The sequence below is a fragment of the Tetrao urogallus genome (genome assembly GCF_951394365.1).
Source record: "Tetrao urogallus genome assembly, chromosome: 4".
In the NCBI taxonomy this organism is placed as follows: Eukaryota; Metazoa; Chordata; class Aves; order Galliformes; family Phasianidae; genus Tetrao; species Tetrao urogallus.
In genome coordinates, this window is record NC_136817.1 from 40,627,365 (window position 1) to 40,649,873 (window position 22,509).

General features: G+C 42.2%; 1 protein-coding gene across 4 annotated transcripts in view; it reads right to left on the minus strand.

Moving 5' to 3' along the window:
- The window catches only part of PPP3CA (protein phosphatase 3 catalytic subunit alpha), a gene marked incomplete at both ends in the record, with an annotated part of 188,430 nt that extends 166,582 nt beyond the window's left edge, over window positions 1-21,848 (minus strand). For all 4 annotated transcript variants that reach the window (XM_079535019.1, XM_079535018.1, XM_079535017.1 and 1 more), the window contains one exon: window positions 21,791-21,848. In XM_079535019.1, the coding sequence (XP_079391145.1) occupies window positions 21,791-21,848 (58 nt within the window). The remainder of the gene's footprint in view (window positions 1-21,790) is intronic.
- Window positions 21,849-22,509: the final 661 nt, after the last annotated feature.

The window sequence follows — 22,509 nt, forward strand, 5'->3', positions numbered from 1 at the left end:
TCAACTTGGGCCAGAAGCAAAGAAAAGCAAGTATGTGTCAGACCAAACTGTTCTGTTGCAGGGATAGCACTGGATAGCACTATTTTCAGCACAGTGTTGATGGAGCAGATCAGAGCCCTGGGCTGCAACCTGGGAGACAAACATTGCTGGTTTGCTGCAAGCCCATGGGAAAGCCACTGAGCACCTGTGGACTCCAGAGAGGGAAGAGTTTCTTCTTTGTGTGCTAAAATAAACAGCTTGCATATTGCTAGAGTATCAGGACAGCTAAATATAATTTACATTGTTATTTACTTTGATGTCTAATGTCATACATCAAACTCCAGAAAAATTAAGTGTGTTTTCAAAGAAAGTTTGCTGTGGAGCTTGACACGCGTTAATTCCCACTGAAGATACATGATCCAATTCTTCTTTTTAGTAACTTGCACAGACAACAGAAGGAGAATGCCAACTTGCATTAGAATAGCCAGAAACAGAAAAACATAACCACCTTGCGTCTTGAATGGCCTGACTGAAAATGAAAACTGAAAGAAAATAAACTAGTAGAGAACTAAAAGAGAAAATATTGCATTGCCACTTTCCACTATCTTCCCCTTTTCTGTAGATTATCTCCCCTCAAGCACTTCTGCACATCTCGCAGCCCCCCCAATAAAACCCACAAACATCTGAAAACCTGAATAGTACTCCACAGATAGAAAGATATGAAGAAAGATATTTGAAACAGTTCTTTAGATATATATTATATAGTATTGCTTAAGAACATCGAAATAACCAATGGCTGTACTGTTAGGTGAACCCTCATCACATATCCCATGAGTCAATAACTTCACAAGAAGACGAAGCAAATGAGAAACCAATTACTACATGGTCCGAGTTATGTTTGCAATGCGTATGTTTTTAGTATGTAGGTTTATTGTAAGAAAAATTAATACACATATTGGATTTTATTCTGCACAAGAAATTAGGAGTGATTTATGAAAAATCTTGCTGGATCTTTTACAAGGCCTAGAAAGGAACAAAACAAAAAGAGAAGCTACAGATGCATGACATTGTTGAGCTTTCCTCCTGGGAAAACTAGTGTGCTTGCTTCCACAATTCCTTTTTTTTTAAAAAAAAAAGAAAAAGAAAAAGAAAAAAAAAAAAACACCCTTCAGGTATTTTATATACCCCACCATGCAAAAAAAGGACTGGGGGAAGGGACCAGACTCCTAAAACAAAACCAAAAACTCAAACAAAAAAGGAAAAAAAAAAAAAATCTGCTAAGGAAGACTGACCCCATACCAGATGGTGTGGGCTAGGTGACTAAGGAAGGCAGAGGTGAACACAGAATTCCTGAGTTCTGAAGGAAGATAGAAGTTAGATCACCACATATGCAGGCATGACATGTTTCTATAAATACTTATTTTCTCTTTGCTTCTTGTTCTTGCATCATCCTTCTTCCCATAAAGCCTGACCTGAATTCAACAATGATCAGCAGTTGCAAACAGAGGTCTAAACTCTTCATCTTTCCACGGAGAGTGGCAAGCAAAAAGAGTGCTTCATTTTGGTAGGAATTACAAAGCATCTAGCTTTTTAAAAGAAAATTGCTAGACTACACAGGAGAGGGAAAGTCAAGGATAAATGTGTCTCATACAGATGTGCAGAGCACAACATCTAGGGCCACCCTTAATTCTTGTGGAAAAACAGGAACTGTCTCCCACAGTTTCAGCCTAGCAAAAAACATGCCCTCTTGTGCCAGAGGGCTAAACCCACTTACACAGCCTTGTTTTGGAGCTGCAGGCTCCAACAACATCTAAAACATTCCTAGCAAGGAGCAATCCAAGACCGAAGTTTCTTCTGCCTATCACTGGGTGGGCATATTCTTTCACACTGCCTCCCCCAGGGCAGAAAACAGATGCCTGACAATCCAGTTATAGGAGAACATCGTCTATTACTGCCATCAAATCCTCTCCAGTTTCATGCCCTGGACTCAATCCAACATATGCCCAGTTTAAAATATGAGATTCAATTAAATGAGTTTGTAGCCAGGTTTCAGACAGTTTTCTGTGAACTTTGCCCAGCAGGAAAGAAAGATTACAGATTTAATAGTTTGGGGCTACGTTATTACTTCCCACTGGATTGACTGTCAGGGTCTGAAACATGAAGCTTAAGTAGCTTCCGTAAACAAAGCTCTTTTTCAGTCAAGTATGGCACCAACAGTTCACATCAAAAACACAACAGAAAGGAGACAGAGTGCCAAGTCTTGCACTGGAATTCCTCTGCCACTTGTATCTACTCGAACTAATACAGGCAGGCGTTTATTCATAGGTTGGTCCTAGACATTTGAAATAGCCTTCTAGTCACAGTCCCCTCCAGTGGGGGATTTGTCCTGCTGCTCAATTCCGTTTACTGGATTATTACTATTACTATTAGGTTTGACTCTCTCATCAGAGACTTCCTTGTACATAATCTGACACCTTCAGCAGACACTTGAGGGGGGGAGTCCGGTCTATGAGAAAGCTTCAGACTAGGCACAGTTGCTCCCATATATTTAAAAAAAATAATAATCCTGTTAAGTATTTACATGGTGAACCATCAGCTGGAAGGTCAAGAAGTTTTCATTTTATTCATTTTGTCAATCACCTCAGGTTAAATGCAAGAAAAAAAACTACAGTAGGCGACAAACCAGGAAGTAAACTTGAAAGGCAGAAAATACTGAAGTATGCGTATGTAAGAAGTTATCTGGTAATCACAGCACTGTATATATTTAAAGTGCCCTGATTACAGAAGTTGACAACATGCATTCCAATCATCACAATTTTCTTGGTAGGGAAGAAGGATACAACACTAGACAGGCTAAATTACCGTATGTTTCAATCATCTAGATTACCAAAACAAGCAAACATCCTATTTCTCATGAAGTCCAAATTTACATACAAAGAAAAAAAGGTAATTCATGTGTACAGCTGTACACATTTTTACTTTTTTTTTTTTTTTTTTTTTTTTTTTTTTTTTTTTTTTTTTTTTAAGAAATTGAAAAACATTCGTTTGAGCTACCTCAGGAACAAGTTCATTTATTTTAGTAGGATTTAGCAGCATGAAACCCAAGTATTTTCTGAGATGAAAAAGGCCAAACATTTCTCGAGAGTTTAGGTTAAAGTCTAGTGTGCATGTAGATGTAGCACAATGCATGAAAGCAATTGCCTCTGGAAGACCTAGCTGGCCAGACAGCTTCATACATTATTTCTCCATTTAAATTGAAAGTCAAAGGCTGACAAGAGAACCAAGTCACCTTTTAACACCTTTCACTGGTTTGGGTCTGGTTAGAACACTGTCTCCTCTTGTTACAATGTTAGTGAGTTAGAACTGCATACACACGAACAGATGGAGGATGCTCTTCTACCAGAAACAAACCAGTAATATGCTGGTGTTTACAGCTCAGTAGCAAACTATTTCCAGTTCAGCAGTACAGGTCTGACACAGCTGCTAGCATCAGTAACAGCTTTTTACTGTACTACAATATTGCCATGTACAGTGGCATTACCTATAGGCACCCCTTTTCTTACAGCATCTTTCAAGAGAAACCACCCACTCAACAGAGACTTTTATAATGCAATAGATACATGCACATGAATAAATAACCCTACTTTCCAGTCCATTTATTGTACTCAGCACTCCTCACTAGGTCACATCAAACAAAGTATTCTTTTGAACTACTTGCATGTAAAGTTCTGAATAATGTAGTTCTAAATTAGTCTGTTCCAGGGTGAGCGAGAAGAAAAGTAAAACTTTCTTCCTTTTTAACTTAAAAAAAAAAAAAAAAAAAAAAAAAAAAAAAAAAAAAAAAAAAGCAAGTCTCCTTGGTTTGCAGGAAAAATTTACGTTCTTATTAGTATGGAAACAAAGCAACACAAGGCTGAAGGACCTTGTGGCAAGCAGTGAAGAAGAAATGGGAAAGTAGCTCAAACTCCACTTACGCTTTTCCCCAGCTCTGAGCAATATCCTTTCCGACCACTGCTGCATACTGCATCAGCAATAAATTCAGCCTGCTCCTTCCTGGCCTCCCACAGCACAGGATTTCAGAACTAATCCAGTCTGCTCTTTCCTAGATCCTCAACCTACTGAAACTTCCAGAAGACTCATCCTTCACTGAGAAAGTCTGACAAATCTTGGCAGATGCTCCCCAACACACACTATTATGCATGTCCAGAAGGTGCAAAAATGCATGTCTTTCAACAAGGGCTCCTGCAATAAAATGGTTACCATGTAGTATTCTCATATTTATAGACTACTCTTTAGAAAATCACTATTAAGCATTAAAAAAAAAAAAAAAAAAAAAAAAAAAAAAAAAAAAGCAGCTTTTGTAGACGAGTGATGCTTGGAAGGCAAAGGGAACACCCTGAAAGGAATGTTATTACCAAAATAATCCATGATACTAGGTTAACAAATTCAGACTGAGGTGATTCATTCTGCAACTAAAATACAGTTGTGAAAGGATTTTGTGACCTGTTTAGCCAGAGAGAGCTATCTGATCTTACTGAACCTTCATGTTCATTTCACTGCTTGTACATTGGAAGTGCTATTATTGCCACTGAATATTTTCTTCAAACCAAGCCAAAACTTGGCATCTTAAAAGCCATTTTTTCTTCCTATTAAACAGTTAGGGAGGCAGTTCAAATTCTGACCCTGTATCAAGGCACAGGAAAAACTCACTGCCCTCACACAAACCTCTAGATTTTGAGAATCATGATGGAACCAAGGTTTACCTTTGGTTTTCCCTTTGCACAGTTTTCTTATATTAAGACTTCAGGAAAAAATAAAATAAAATAGAAGCCCTATAAAACCCTGGTGAATTTTTAATGTGGCTGACAAATTTACTTATTCGAGGGAGCTTGTTCCATGGCTTCAGATAAAGCACAGCAAGAGTTGAAGTTAGCTTTTAATCTTGCTCAAAATCTCACAGCATCAGGGTACAGCGGATTCTCATCAAACACCAGTATCACATGCCTTTCCTCATAAATAAATGCTGTAACATCTATATGATAATTTTTCTGCCACAATCACCCTCAAGAAGTTTTTTTGTGTTATCCATAAAAACAATCTCCTCTGGTGAAATATTTGTGACTGACAGGCGCGCACTTGCTAAAAAGCCTTTTCTTGGCAGGGCCTGAACAAAGAAGAGCATAACTGTCAAAGCAATTTAGGAGAAATGCCCTGCAGCATAGCTAGAAGAATCACTCCTGGAATTTCCACTGAAGCTAAAGGTAATGCATATATGCTATTAGCAGCACCTGCAGGTTGCTGAGCTTTCTGGTTCACTCTTCATTTACATCTATTCAAAGCACTTCTTTGGTTCTTTTGCCGTGTCTGGTTGCCAGTAAGATCCTTCCAGGTTGCAGTGTTTACGTTCAAGCTGACATTTTCTCCACCTTTTTCTTCATAAGTATCCTCAAGGCAGCTCTTAACATCCCACTTCCCTCTCCTCAAACCAGAAATTCTCCCTGAAAACTGATCTTTTGACATAAGTTTTTTTTGTAACAAATACTCAGGCCAAAGATTTATCAGTTGAACTAGCAAGTCCTTTTCCAGTTGTTCTGTCAATTGCAAAGACAGTAAATGCACTTACTTCATAGCAATGCACATTGCCCCAGGTCTTATTACACGATGGCTGCTCCAGAAGTAATGCCTCTTCTGTGTGTTTTGTTTTTAAATGCTGGCCAACAACATCAGAGGCAGATGGCGGTGGTATGGCTGAAGAGGTTGAATCTTTCAACAACATTCCATTACCTTTTGTTGTTGTGACACATGGCAGCAGAGAGCAATCTGACAAACTGGGTCTGACACGGAAGTGCATATGAAGCAAAGGGGTGTCACTGAATTCCTCCACATGGAAGAAATGACACCCACTGACATTCAGCAACGCTTGTTGAACATTTATGGAGACCAAACAACGAATGAGAGCACACTGAGCTCATGAGTGGTGTGTTTCAGTAGTGGTGATAGTGACAGTGGGTCACTTCCTCTGGGGAAGATTTCTTGAGTCTGGCATGTGGGTTTTTGCTCATTGCTGGCAAAAACACATAGCTAACAATGGTGATTATGTTGAAAAACAATGTTTTGTAGCTGAGAATTCGCTCTATCAAATAGTGTTATTGCGCTCTTTTGTGTCTGTTGTTTTTTTCCACAAAAATAATTAGGAGGCATTACTTTTAGAGCAACCTACATACATTATGATCTACATGAGCACTGAGGCAATTCACACTTCAAATTACAGTATCTAGAAGCACATTGTTTTCTTCGAGTACATCTAGTCAACAAAGCAATACATGGAAGCTACATTTACACTATAAAAAAAAGTTCATTATCCAGATTAATTATGCATGAAGGTGATTCCATCTAGAGAAATTGCTTAGAACTTCTAGTGGGTTAGTATCGATAATTTTTCTGAAGGAGTCAGCACAATTTAGATACATTCAAACTCTTCCAGTTACTTCTTTTTGTTCCACATCACCAATATTCAGGAGATTCCCTTATCAAATGTTTGATTTTACTTTTTCTTTTTTTGGAAAACAACTTCCAAGCTGAAAGATGAAGTCTTTATTACTATAAATTTCAAAGCTTTAAAAACTGTCATTAACCTCAGTTTTGATCTTCATACTACTGTGAAATGATCACATAAAGCAGGAACTAGCAAAAGATAGGTCTATTTTCTAGTTACTAGAAGGAAGTTTTCTGATGATGTCAGAATCCTTTGTAATGACTATGAAATATTCACATAGAACTTCCACATTTTTTTATAGCTGTCCATATTTTCTGTCCCTGCTTTCAAGTTATAACAAACTCTGGGGCTATACATGCTCAGAAAAATCTGAAACTCATCAAGAGCTAACTATGCCAATGTTTTGCCAACAACACTACCATCTACATATGGATGTGTCAATATATGAAGCCTTGGGAAATTATATATTTTTAAATAGCAACAACATATACACTGTAAGTATTTTTATGGTGGATCCTCATAATCACACAAGGCATTCTTCCTGTAAAATATCTCCTAAGCAGATACGGCCATTCTTTTTTGCAGGAAGAAAGGTCTCTACTCTCAGGATTTGTCAAAAGGCCTGCAAATTTATATACAGCATTTTAATCAGCCATTTTAAAGAATTTAGTGAAAGACGATCACAGAATCATTTAGGTTGGAAGGTACCTCTAGACATCATCGTATTTAACTCACTGTTCAAGCAGAGCCACCTGAAAGGGATGATCCAGGACCACATCCAGACAGCTTTTAATATCACCAAGGATGGAGACTCTACAACCTCTCCAGTCAATTTGTTTCTATGCCTGATATCCCTCATAATATTATAAAAACTTTTTTTTTGTTCCAATTCAGATTCTCTAATTTTCAGGGCGCCCATTACCTCTTGTCCTGTCACCAGACACTACTGAGAAAACCCACAATGCTTCTTCTTCATTTTTTCCCTATCAGGTATTTGTACATATTGACAAGCTCCCCCTAAGCTTTCCCTTCTCCAGGCTCAATAACCCCAGTTATCTCAGTCTCTCTTCATATGAGAGATGCTCCAGCCCTTCATCATTTTTGTGGCCTTTCTTTGGATTCGCTCCGATATGTCCATATTTCTTTCATACTGAACAGTCCAGACCAGGACACAGCACTGCAGACATGGCTTTACCAGTGCCTAGAAGAGGACAAGGCCCTCTTGCCTTGACCTCCTGGCAGCATTCCTCCTAATGCAGCCCAGGAGGCTCTTAGCAAATTCTTCAAGAGTACCTATAGGAACTCCATATACTTCAATTCCCTCAAAGCCAAGAAAAGAAAGACTAATACACATTCAGAAACCATAGCAACCAAAAAGAGATCTGCAGAGAAACCTTCTGCCTGGAAGTACTTCTAAGATTAACAAAAAATATCCTACCATGAAGTACTGTCCAGGAAAATAGGATAAAAAATGAAGTCAACACTGTATGAAAAGTTGCCTATAGTTCTGTCTTCCACTAATGAGTGTTGTCCCTCACCTTGTGATATCTTCTGAGTGGTAACCAAAGGCTATTTACAAGTGAGACAGGTACCATCTGAGATTCAGAGCTCTAGAGAAGCAGAAGTAACTTGCTAGAAAGTTACTTCTTTATATAAGGAGATGCAATTCCCTAATGCACAAGTTCTATAATATGTACAAATTCACTAGTATTTGCACTTCAATTTCACACAAAGAATTGTCCACTTTGACATTTCAAAACCAAACTATGAGTCAAATAGCCCAGTTCTGACATAGTGCGTCCAGTCCTGGGTTCCCTGGTGCAAGGCAGATCGAGCAGCTGGAGACAGTCCAGCGGAAGAAAGGAGCACTGAGATGACTAAGCAACTGGAGCACTTCTCAACAGAGAAAAGGCTAAGAGACCCAGGACTGTAGCCCAGAGAAAAGGCTCAGAGGGAGGGGGGGAAAGAGTGCAAATCTTACTCACATGCGCAAATATCTGAAGGGAAGACACATAGACAGCCACAGAGCCAGGCTCTTTCTCAGAAATGCACAGTAACACAGTATTCTACTGGGGAAACTGGCTGCCTGTGGCCTGGAGAGGTATACCCCTCTTTGGGTAAGGAACTGGCTAGTACGCCATGCCCAGCGGGTAGTGGTTAATGAAGCTAAGTCTAGCTGGCAACCCCTTACAAATGGTGTCCCCCAGGGGTCGGTACTGGGGCTCATCTTAATATCTTTCTTGATGACCTAGATGAAGGGATTGATTGTACCCTCAGTAATTTGCAGGTGACACCAAGCTGGGAGATACTGTTGATGTGCCTAAGGGTAGCGAGGCCCTTCAGAGGGATCTAGATAAGCTGGATCACTGGGCTGAGGTGTATGGGATGAGGTTCCACAAGGCCAAGTGCCAGGTCCTGCACTTTGGCCATAAGAACCCCATGCAGAGCTATAAGCTTGGGGATGAGTGGCTGGATGGCTGAGAAAAGGAAAGGGACCTGGGGGTGTTGGTTGATGCTCGGCTGAACATGAACCGACAGTGTGCCCAGGTGACCAAGAGGGCCAACGGCATCCTGGCCTGCATTAGAAATAGTGTGGCCAGCAGGAGCAGGGAAGTGATCATCCCCCAGCACTGGTGAGACCACATCTCAAGCGCTGTGTCCAGTTTTGGGCCCCAGTTTAGTCTGGAGAAAAGGAGGCTCAGGGGAGACCTCACTGCAATCTACAACTTCCTGAAGAGAGGTTTGGCCTCTTCTCCCAGGCAACAAACAGGACCTGAGGAAATGGCCACAAGTTGTACCAGGGGAGGTTTAGATTAGACATAAGGAAAAACTTTTTCTCTCAGAGAGTGGTCAGGCACTGGAATGGCTGCCCAGGGAGGTAGTGGAGTCGCCATCCCTGGCAGTGTTCAAGAGGTGTCTGGATGAGGAGCTGTGAGATATGGTTTAGTGCTTGTGGTAACAATGGAGGATGATATGACTTGATGATCCAGTAGGTCCTTTCCAACCTTGTGATTCTGTGATTCTATGAAAATGAATCCTAGGAGGGTCTGTCTCAACATCAGAAAATGCTTTTTTTTTTTTTTTTTTTTTTTTTAAACCAGCACAAGTTGCCCAAAGAGGTTGTGGCATCTCCTTGGGGATATTCAAAAACCACCTAGACATGGTAGTGGACAAGCAGGGCTATGTGCTTGAACAGAGGTCCGACTAGAAATCTCCAAAGGGCCCTTACAGCCTCTGCCATTCTGCAACTGAAGCTGTCCGAGCTCATACCTTTTAGTCTTGAGAGAGAAAGTGACTTCAATACATAACTCATAAAAACTAAGGATATGTTATTACACGACTGGAGTAAGTAAACAGAAGGACAAATGACCATAAAACTCCACATATTCACACCTGCTAAGGTAGAGAGAAGACTGCCCAGAAGCTAAAGCTGACATCTCAGCAGAAATTAATAAAAGCTCATCCCTATTTGTTGCAAAATGGGAGTTGTTTTTGTTGATGTTTCTGTTTTGCAGTGTTGTTTGGTTGGTTGGTTTTTCTTCCCCTTTTTGTGGGTTTTTGTGGATTTTTTTGTGGGTGTTTTTTTTTTTTGTTGTTGTTGTTTGATTTTTTTGGAGTTTCTGTTCTTTCTTTTCTACCAGAAGTAACTTCTTCTAGTACACTCAGAAGGTTCACTTTCCACTCTACTACTAACAGTGTATGGACAGCAAGCACTTCTTAAGAAAAGTTTCCCAAGATAAAAACTATAGAGATTATACACTGATAATCTAAATCCACCCACAAAGTATATGAGTAACTAGAACTTTCACCAGGCGGCCTCACCAGCTCTCTGCTTGTTGATAAAGTCAGGCTCCCTCGTGGCTAATGCCCAACTTCCTGCCCCACTGCACACAAACACCTCTAAAACGCTAAGATATTCACCTGTTTCAAAATAACTCATTAGGCAAAGCACTCCTAAAACAGCTCTGTGCTTTCCGTTATCAACAAGCTAAGATTCCTTGAGTAACTCTTTGCTGCCCCGAGGATACTGCCCTCACCCACTGTGCTCTGCATTTCCTCTTCCACATCCCCCAGCTGTATGTCCAACACCACCTTGCTATGCCCTTGGGTCTCCTTACTCCAGCCACCAGCACTCTGCTTCCACCTTCCCCCACCCCAGTGCACTTATTTCTGTGCAACAGAACTGCAGGTGATGGGCTGATAACAGAACTAAATGATCTTAGTGGTTTCTTCCAACCTTAATGATTCTATGACTCAAAGATGACACACATCTCCTATGTACATCTACTACCTGTGTGATTTTAATATTAAAGACTTACTCTGTTAGACCAGTAACTGAGTTAAACAAAGCAGACTGCCTTTTATTTAAGGCAATCCAGGTACATTTGTTAAAGAAAAAGTATTTTTAAGTGAGCAGCACATAGGCAAAAAGCCTTTATATATGAGAATGGTGTCTGCATGATTTTTTCAGTGATAAAAAGCACCGAAGTACATCCATGTATGGGAAACATTTTAAATTTCTGAAGACTAAGCAATAAAACAGCAAACTATTACTGGGAAAGAACAGCTCCATACATACAAGACAAGTACATACATAAGTCCCTATTCACTTGCTAAAAGACAGCATTGCAAAGTAGGAGTACACTTTGCTCACTGTGAAAATAAGAGATAATGCTGTCCTGTCCTAAGCCACTTAAGATCAGATATAGCAAAGCAGTTTAAAACAGATAGAAATCACCTCCTTAAAAGGAAAGCCAAAACTGTAAGTCACAGGATGACTACTTGATTCACAGTTTACTCAAGTTAATGAAAAGATTCCAACTCCTGCAGATTTCAGCAGATTACAAAACAGGTCCCACAAGGGAAAACATTCCAAGTCACAAACATGATATTTTGATACCTAATTGCCACCATTGCCTATTATGAAATTCTTAGCATAAATTAGGGAACAAATACAAAAATCTTGGTTTCTCACTTTAAAAAGGCATGAAAGGGACACTAAAGTTTTTGAAGAGAACTAGCTTCCCAGCTGTTATCATAAAATACTACAGCTGTTCATGTCATTGTAGCTAATGACCAGTTGCACTTTTTCAAAGAATGTAACACAGTATGACCATTGTAATCAACATCAAACTGAAACTTGGCAAACACTGTGGAAAAAGGACTAAAAAAATTATTTAAATTGCTACATTTGATGTTTTAATTTTGTTTGTGGATTGTTTTGTTTCTTTTGGGGGGAACAGGAAGGGATTTTTCTTTGAATGGCCTTTCATTCAAATTGTCCATTATTTTAAACTCCTTGAAATAAATGACGGTAAGTGAAACGTATTAAATTATCAGATTCGTTCTATGCAGTAATAAAAGCAGAATCAGCCAAGCAGTTCCAAATTTTTTGTTAAAAAGAACTTTGCTGAGTAGAACAATATCTCAAGTCCAAAGTAGACGATGAAACAACTTTTCTCTGAGGCCACCAAGAGGGCAGGTTTCACCATCTAGAAGCTTTTATTTGTTTTCTTAACTGTGTCACTGTGTATGAACAAAATCACGTTTTCCATAAAGATGTAAGCACACATGCAAAGGAAGGCGAAAGTAGGAAAGCAAAAAAAAACACAGATGCAGAAAGAATTTGAGATCTCTCTCTCAACTGGAGCATTATTCTTTGTCAGATGGAGAAAAAGCCAGGGCAAAGCATGCAAGCCTATAGTTCTCTGCAGAACTCCAAAAATCACTATTTCATGCAATTCTATGTCATTTGTAGAGAAAATACACCACCATATTTCTCTCTAGCCACATGCCTTCCCCTTCAATATCACCCACAGAGGACTGTAAACCAGAAAGCGCAAGCTCTTGTGCTGCTTTGTCCTTAGTTATAATAAAAAATGAGCATTTATTTTACCAGGTTTCCCCACTTTAGGAAATAATTCCAGAAGAATTCCAAATGCTTCAGAAAGAAAACCACACAATCACACATGCTGTATACCCAACATACAGCCACAGTAAAGAAAGATAAAAAGCTCATGAACAAGAAAAGCAAAAAGAAGATGACAGGCTGAGCCTCTTTTTCTCCCCCTGAGCCGTTTATCTAGACCATTAATGATTTCTTTTCAAATGATGGGTACTCCAAAACATGAACAATTGGGGAACTGGGCTTTTATCTGGCCACACAATTACTTGGCTGTCACTATCAGCAAGGAAAAAAAAAATTGCATAACCCACCTTCACAAAGACACTCACAAATGCTTAAATTAGAAGTTAAACCCTAGTCACGCTAAATTAGGTTAAAAAAAACTGTAGTTGGGATTCTATTAATTAAGCCTATTGAACAATGCCCAGAGTGAGTGTTAAACACTGTCTGCAACATCACATCTGCATAACCCATTATTAACACATGTTATTTTCACCATTCTAATCGCAAGGTCAAAGCGCACTTCCTTTCTTGTGGCGGTGCTGTTCAGGCCTGATATTTTTGTGTAATTGGCAAATATCAGAGAAAACATTACAGCACAATTTGCTCTGCAGGAGGTTAGTTATTCTGATTTTGTTGTTGAGAATTTAACCAGCACAATCAGGTAACCTTGCTTTAGGTTTTTAGCTTGATTGTCTAGTCAGATTTGTAATCTTCTTTCCCTCCAGTCCATCAGTTCTACACTGGGCAAGAACGAGCACAACCCAAGGAAGGTATACTGGCTGACGTCAATATGCTGCAACAACATTCCCAAGACGCACGCATTTAAAAGATGGCATGGAGGAAAAGGAATGTGGTGGAAAATAATAGCAGTTTTACACCAATACCTCTTTCCATCAGTGTGCATTTTATCCCATTTAAAAACTGCTCAATTTGGAAAACCAGAAAACGGAAACTTGAATTATTTTATTCATTCACATCTGCATATCTGAGAGATGGGAATATAGCTATTACTACTGCTAAGATTCAGAGCAATCATATTTTCAGCAGCATTTTTTATTCTTTCTCTGGCACAGATATTTTGCATAATCTATACTAAGTTCTAAACCTCCCATGCTTAGTTTTTAAGGTGGAGGCTTTAAAGTTCACTCACCCATGGTGAACTTCAGTTTTTTTCAGGCAAGTGTTACTACCTTCATTAAATATTACCTTCCTGTGCTAATTAACATCGGAGCCTGGTTGCACAGACAATAAAGCATGAGCGTTTATACTCACTCTTTTCCTACATTAACCAAAACTACCACCATCTATGCTAGCTCTCAGAGCTCTTTGCAAGCTACGAGTTAAAACTAACAGTCATGCTGCGAGTTTTCAGTGTTACTGCTAGGCAACCCGCAAGCAGCAGCTGAACTGCAAAATATAGACATCCTTCTGTGACAAGTTGGGGAGAGCTTGAGCAGCACACTGACAGTGGAGCTACTGGCTGAAAAGAAAGCCACAGAGTCAGCAGTTGGCTGCAGAATTACAACACAAGTCAGAGGAAGAGTCATAACATACTTCCCCTGTTCTCACATGCTTCCCCGGGCACCTACAGATGCCTATAGATGCATAGTCAAAGGAAACAGGTTGTGTTTGGTGAACCTCTTACGCTAAGTACATGCAACACGATGACTGCTAGCAGGCAGCACTTAGGCTGCTCAACATGCTTAGTCAGAAAGGTTGGAAGAAACGCAGGAAAGGAACATCAACAAGAAGAGAAAGAGCTTACTGACTCTTAAAAGGAAGAAAGTGTTAAAAGAGACTGAAATCTAAAAGGAAGATGCAGTAGAACTTCAGTACAGCACAGTTGTATTTCTAAGTAGAAAGAAGTTTAAGTGTTAGATAGTCAGCAGTGTTTTCAAAAGCTTCATGAAATGCACTATAAAAAGGAAAAAACACCAACAAACACGTGCAACACGGACACCACACTCACAGACACCCAGGAATTAACCTCCGATGCCTTTCCACTCCACTCTTTCTCCTCTCCAGTTCCAAGTACAAATGGTATCAGTCAGAAATTGTGTTGGTGCAATTAAATCTTAAATAAGGTGGTCACATTCTCCTCATACACCGGTGGTGCCAATGTTAACATGCCTAACCTTGATTATAAAAATAGATAGTCAGTTTGTAATGCATGTAAATGACTGTCAAAGAGGTGCAGCTCTGGAGGTGTCATTTCAACAGTATCAGCTTTCTGGTGGGGAGAACAAGTGAGGTAGGAATGAGTACTTCGGATTTTTATAAGCAGCAAATTTTACCATCATAGCATTTACTGTCTCTGCTTCTCTACATCTGGTCTTCTATCTCTTCCTCCATCCAACAGTTAAACAAGAACATAGCTGGGGCACTCCAGCACTAACACACTCCAGCACTAACACACTGCAATCTCCAAGCTGAGTGGCAGAGCCCCTCAGTGAACCACAGGCTTACACAAATGAGGCTGCACACACACTGAAGTGATTTTTAGACTTGAGATGATACATTTCACCATTATTGACTCAGAAGCCATAGAAAGATCTTTCCTGGGGGAAAGTCAAGGTAAATGACCAGTTATCAGAACAGGAAATGATTTAAGCACTCAGCTGAAAAAGTGATACACAACACCAATTCGCATTTACTCCTGAAACCACATATAAAAGGATGTAAGAAGGCACCTCTTCATGAAGGTGATTTGAAGTGGCTGTTACTTCAGAAACTTGTGGCTTCTTTTATGGCACATTCTTAAGAAAATAAAAAGAGTAAAACAGTATCTTTGTATCTTACAGTACTGTTAAGGAAGTACTTCTCTCCACATTCTTTCAAGTTGTAAAGAAGGAACTATCCCCCACAACATGGTGCGTATCAACATTGCTAGGAAGCCTTAAATGAACCAATATCCATACCAAACAGACTACCTAAATTTTTTACTCCTGTACTTCAAGTAGAAGCTACTCAGCAAAACAGAAGAAACTGAAGAAGGACTATGAGTTTGGAAAAGAAAAGCTATAAGAAGTAAGCAAAAAGCTTATTTTATTAACTTATCCAAGTGTCTTTTGGCAGAAATTTCCTCAAGAACTATCTGGTGGGAAGAATTCTGAGAGTTCTAGCAATCATGGGACTATCTAAAATGTAAAACAGATTTGACTATACAACTTAATACTTTCTTTTTTTTTTTTTTTTTTTTTAATCTCCTTGCCACAATCTACAAAGAAAAGCAAGAATAACCATGTAGCACCTATCATCTCTAAGTGAGATGCATGTAATGGATATAGATACTGTTGAAACTGGGAATAGATGGCAAAGAGGAAACAACTGCTCTGTACAACATTCCCCTATGGAAATTTACCTCCATTGGTTCATATTTTCCACTGAAGTTAAAGGCTGATAACACCCAGCATGAACTCCTCTTTCAAGCTTCTCACTAGCACCAGTGGTATCAAAAACACTAGTTCTCTCGCTAGACCCAGACAAGAAGAGCATGAAACAGCAGAAAGCTTTAGCCAATGTGCAATTCAAAAGCAGAAAAGGATTTTAAACACACAAATAAGGTAGTTTTTTTTTCATCTCACCTCATATCAGTCTACTTCATGAGAAGAATCTCCCACCAATGCAATATCAACTGTCTAAGAAAAGCATCCTTCAATGCACGCATGGTTTTTCTCTAAGGCTGTGCAGTAAAAGGCTTGTTTAACTAAAGGTCTTATTTACAAAACTATCTTAATGAGTAAGAGGTAAACTGAGTTCACAAATCAAAATAAATCACCAGCTTAATTACACAAGCATAACTGTCAAGCACTGTACTTAGCTTTTGTTTAAATTTCTCCTTACTGCATTCCCAATCCTTTAAAACAAGTGCAGTCATTAGTCACTCAGGCACAAGTTTACAAAGTGCAAGAAACACAAGACTGCAATACCTAGGCAACATCCAACTGACGGAAGCCATTGGTTTTAGAAGTATTAACTGAGTTCTGACCATGAGATACAAGAACATAGCAGTTAGACATAAGAAAACAACAAGCCAGCCTCAATTTCCCTTCTAAGTTATCCTAACTTGAGCCCTAAGCAAGCAAATTCACCTGTGTTCTGTTCTCAACTGCCCCTCCTATGGCTTGCTTCATGAAGATACCAGGGGGTCTTCAACTACAAAGCTAGCAAAGCCATTCTTTCAGTGAAGGAAAATAGTAAGGAGCAGAAAGTCTTCTGCTGTAGCCATGCTATGCGGGCTGCTCCAAAAGTAATGCCTCCCATTTTATTATGTTGGCCCATGATGTCAGGAGGTAGATGTTGGTAACGCAGAAGTAGGTGTTGAACCTTCCCACCAATATTTCATTACAGTTTGTTGCTGTGTGACAGATGGTAGCAGAGGGGCAGCCTGACAAAACGGCACCTGACACAGAAGCACTTATGAAGCAAAGGTGTGTCACTGAACTCCTTCGTGTGGAGAAAAAGGCATTCATCGACATTTGCTGAACGTCGATGGAGACCAAACAGTGGATATGAGCACAGTGAAGCAGCGGATGGTGCATTTCAGCAGTGGTGACAATAACACAAAAGACAAGCCACATTCCGGATGGCCATGCACAGCTGTGACAACACAAAATTAAGAATGCCTCCATCAGCTTGTGTGCATGAATTTGCTAATGGCGGTGACTATGTTGAAAAATAGCACTTTGTAGCTGAGAACGTGCTCTATCAAACACTGGTATTGTGCTTTTTGCATCTGTTGTCATTTCCATGGAAATTAACAGAAGGCATTAGTTTGAGAGCAACCTAAGTACCTTTCTGACAGAAATGCAGGCAGATTCTCCATCTGATAGCATCCCTTGAATCCAGATGCAGGCTCCCTCAGAGCATGAGTGCATTCTCAAGTATTACAAGGATAAATTTAATTAATTAAAACAAAAATAGAAACAGCTACAAAGCAAATCCTTCCTCTCCCTCGTGAAGATCTGAGGGATATTGAACTTCCAGCACTCTCACTGGAGAGGCACAAAACCATTTCATCTACTGTCATTAGACAGTTGTAATATCCAAGTAGGATCGTCCCTTGCCATAGATTTCCTCATACTTAAATTTAAACCAAAATGCATACCATATTTACCAATGCTACTGACAGTGAGGTCATCATGCAGAATTAACACCTAAGGACAAGCCAGCGCTTGCACAAAACATCCAAGCTGGAAAACATTACATTTTACAGAAAGAGAGAGGCAGGCTTCCGTAGTACACCTGTTCTGGCTCACTGAAGGTCAGTTTGAAGCATGAGCCCTAGCAGGGTACGTACGAGTCTCCCTGGACTAATGGAAACTTTAAACTTCATGGCTAACTCCCATTATTGACAGCAATAAACACCAGTTTTACCTTTCATCTGAATCTGAAGTTAACACTGATGGCTAACATTGATTGGGACTGACATTCATATTATATTACAAACAACTGACAGCCTGAACATTAGACAGTTGGAAATTCAGAGACAGAAGAGACTGGTGCCTACTTTTTTGAGTGTCATTAATTGCTGATGTAACTGCGAACACCTGCACACAATGCACAACATGAGATTGCCAACACCAAGGATCAAGAGTCATGGCAGCAGCTCATCTGAAGAGCTGAGATTCCACTAAAACTCCACTTTCTTTCGAACAAGAAAATCAACCAATTCTCAAAAAGTACACAGTCATCTGACATGCATGCAAGAATCCAAACAACTACTGTGCCTAGCTAACAGCGAGATTTCCAAAAATATTGCTTTCATTTCTTTGTATGACCATTACAGCTCACTTTCGAAGTTTTTATTTAGGATTACTCCGCTTTAGAGCAGTATTTCTAGAAGGCGGTAATGCAACACTGAATATTTTGAGGAGGTCAAGTAATCTGATACACGGCTTCTCCCTCCAGGTTGGTGGGTTCAAATCCTGCTAATGTCAGTAGTGACCACAAGCTGTTGACATCAGACAGCTGTTCACTGACCCATGAGGAATGAGCTAGTACTCCCAGTCCAGCTTTTCCTGGACAGGTATTCCCACCTTCACAAGAGCAACCAAGCCCATGCTTTGGCTGGTGAGTCTCGGGACTTAAAAGCACTATGGGTAAGGAGGAGCTTTTTCAGTTCTGAAAGAATGCAAGAACTTATGAACAGCTCAGTCTGGGCGAAGGCTGCATCATACATCTAACAAGAAAGAATGGAATGTCTATCTGTAAACACGTTGAGTCAGCATTTGCTGCAACATTATGGCATCCTGAGCCTTGATCCCGACAACCTTTGAATGTACAGGTTACCTTACTTGCCTCTCAAAGCATTGCTCCTCTACAAGATCAAAAAAAATTCCGATGATTAAAGATGATGTGCCTAATTTGCATCAAAACATATGTACTATGCTAGGGAGAATACAAAAGTACATCAAAGAAGTACTACTGCAAATGCACGCTGTGGATTCCTTTCCTTTAACTCCAAATAATCTAATTTTGTCAGCTCTACCAAGAATTAATTTGCTCCTGGAAATTTAACATTACACAGACTTGAATTTCTTCCTTACATCACCCGTTGCCCAACCATTCCATATCTGAAAATTTCACTCCAACTGTTGAACGTAATTTTATACCAGTTGCATCACAGAGGTAGCAGAAGACCAACACTTTTTTAGCATTTGGGGCTCCAGAGCCATTCTTTCCTTCTCCCAATAGCATTTTTCATTTATATCAGTTTGAGCGCAGTTCAGAAGATTCAATAAGCAATGCAAAATGAGCATGAGATGAAGTTCTCACCTACAGAAATACCCCACTTCTCTGTCTGCGTGTCTCCTTTGAGTGCAAGAGAAGAGCCCACAACAGCCCACCTCAGAGGCAGCATGCAGCCATAAGCAAACCGCACGGAGCTGCTGGAACTGTCACCTCCCCAAACCCACCCCATCACTGCTAGCAGTGCCTAGCCATGACTTCCATGAGCCAGATCTCAACTGGCATCTTTGGTCACATGCCAGCAAACTGAAAGGTTCTACACGCACACACACACACACACACAAAAAAAAACAAAAAACAAAAAACAAAAAACAAAAAACAAAAAACAAAAAACAAAAAACAAAAAACAAAAAACAAAAAACAAAAAACACCAGCACACAAACACTGGCAGAGAATAGCTTAATCTAGAGCCTACATCCATATGCTACAAACATTTCTTTTCCAAACACAGCTTCAATATTTAAACTTTAAAGGAAAAAGCCCAAGTTGTTTTCACTTTTCACAATTCCTTTCACAATTCTCTTAATACCATCAGAGTACCTGGCTTGCCCTGAGGAGCATCAGGGCTCTCCACTAATAGACACGGGTGCTTACAAGGTGTTGTTGCCTTTTTTTTTTTTTTTTTTTTCTTTTAATTCATTTAAGCCTTGCAAACTTTCTTCAATTGCTCATCTCAGGAATACACAAATCACACCCCACAAGAAAACAAAGCAACTTTTTCCCTATCTCTATTATCACCACCAATTGTTTTCTTTCTGGATTTCCTTACAGTCTGTAAGAAGGCAGAGTGAAGGACCTATACAAAGAATAATCCTACAAAGGACCAGTTTACTGTGCGCTACTCCCCTCAGGTGCTATTTTAAGGCCTTAGAAGGATTTAACTATGTAACAGAACAAGTAAACATGTAACAAATGTTGGGACCTAGGACAACACTTGGAGTTGAGATGAAGAGACACCTAAGCAGCACAGACACTTTGCCCAGTACTTCCCCAGTTTAACAAATTTGATTTCTAACTGTGATATAAAATTGTATCTAATTATACATACTAAGTTTGCTAAGAAAATGGTTCCTTGAGATATGACAAACTTATTGGCACACGTAAAAAATGGAAACCTACCACTGAAGCTACCAAGGGTTGTGTCAATACAGAAATAATAGTTCCAACCCTGCAGTTATTCTTATTTATATGAGCATCTGCTTGAGTCCAAGGGAGTTCTGTCACACATGAGATCAAGACGTTTGGTCACATGTCAGGATTTTAAAAGGAGAAAAACGAAAAACAGCCATCCCATGACGGCAATGAAGGCTTCCCAACATGACAGCCATCGCTGGACCTCGCAAAGATAAGCATCAGCTCAACATCACTGTTTCAGGCTTCTAAAGCCTACTGGTAGTGTGACAGCACAGACCACATACTTCATCTGCAAACATTCCAGATAGAAGAAGATAAATTCCTAAGCCACTTCCAAGAAATATCTTATTGAGCTTGGAATTGCATTTTTTACAACATCCGAAGAGCTGCAATTTCATCCGGGGGAAAAAGGACGTAAAAAAAAAAAAAAAAAAAAAAAAAAAAAAAAAAAAAAAAAAAAAAAAGAAGGAGAAGGGGGGGGGAGGAGGAACGATGGGGAGGCTTGAGAAGACGAGTATGTATAAACACAAACGCAAAATAACAACAGTCATTTGCTTTCCTAAATAGTCCGCACGTTAATCGTGCAGTTCTGGCACCCACTCACGCCAGTACGGCAGCGCGTACGGCTCCGCTCCACTCCCCGGGCTCTGCAAGGATGCGCGCAGCCCCCGGTTCCGGGCTCCCAACACCGGCTCCGTGTGCCGGGTGGATGCGCCGCATCCCAGCGCGCCAGGCGAGGCGGGCATCACGGCAGGAAAACGCTACCGAGCGTACCGCACCCCGAGCAACGCACATGGACCGCGCAAACCGGGCGCTACCCCGGTAAATACGACCTTGGTCCACTGCAGTGTTGTTAACCCAAACGGGCTGTGTTTATACGCTGCGGCTCACGGCGCACGCACATCTCGGGCTGAGCGCAATCATGGAGCCGCGGCGTGGGGGTGCGGAGCCCCCTGCACATCTGCGCACGCACGCACACACACACACAGCCGGCCGCGGTGCGCCCGCCGCCCGACTTCACACCCCAGCAGGCCGAGCCCCGCGTCCGAGGCGGTGCCGGCGGCAGAGGAGGAAGCCTCCTCGGCCGCTTCGCCTGGCGCCCCGGAGCACGGCACGGCCCTGCTGCCCTCATCCCCCGGCTGCCGGGATCCCCAGTGCCGCGGGGGCGGGCGGCCGTGCAGGGGAAGGGAGCCTCAGTCGCAGCGGGGCCGTGGGTAGGGAGAAGGGGACGCGGAGACCCGGAGAGAGCCGGGGAGCGGGGGAGGACGTCCGGGGGAGCGGCTGGCGGGGGAGGGGGCCGGGGCTCCCAGTCTCTCCGAGGCGAGCCCCGCGCAGCGCCTTCAAGGCGGAGAGGGAAGGCGGGGAGCGGGGCGGGGGAAGGAGGGGGGGAAATGCTGCAATGGAGCGCCGGGCAGGAGGCGAGGAGAGCCGCAAAGCCCTCGGCCGAGCCGCTCTCCGGCCGGTACCCGCCCCGCCGCCTCCCAGGGCGGGCCGCCCGCGGCGCAGCGCAGCGCAACACCCACCTTTCACCACCCTGTCGGTCGTCGACAACTTGGGCTCGCTGGCCTTGTGCTCCGACATGTCCGGCGGCGCGGCGCTCCCTCGCGCACAGCGGGCACGGGCTGAGGCGGCCGCCGCTGCGGGCAGCGCTCCGGCTGCTGCGCCGGAGCCGAAGTTGCCGCGTCCCGCCGCTCCGCTGGGCTCGGCTCTGCGCGCGGTGCCTTCCTCCTTCGCCTTCCTCCACCCCCGTCCTCCTCCTCCTCCGCCTCCTCTTCCTCCTCCAGTTAATTATTTCTCGCTTCCAATCACGCCTCCCGGTCGCTGGAGATCGCTCGCTTTCCCCCCCTCCACAGAAAACGGCGGCGACAAACAACTGTCAGGCGGCGGCGGCGAAAAAGCCCCAATTCGCACCGAGAGCCGTAACCACCGGCTGCACGCACAGCGGCCCCGCGCTCGCTCGCTTCCTTCCTCCGCACCGCAGCGCCGGCTCCTCCCGCCGCCGCCGGCCGCCGCTCTGGGCCGGGATCCGTCTTTCCCCCCACCCACCCCCCCCACGAGGGTCTCTCCCCGCACACGCAGCGGCCCCGGCCCCGCGGCGCCGCACACGCTCCGCGGCACAGCCCCCCCCCCCGCCCCGCACCGCCCTCCCCGGCTCCCGCACCGCAGCGCCGCCATTGGCCGTCGCGCCGTGCCACTCACTGTCAGGTAGCGCCTCCCGCCCGCCCACCGCCGCCGCGCCGGG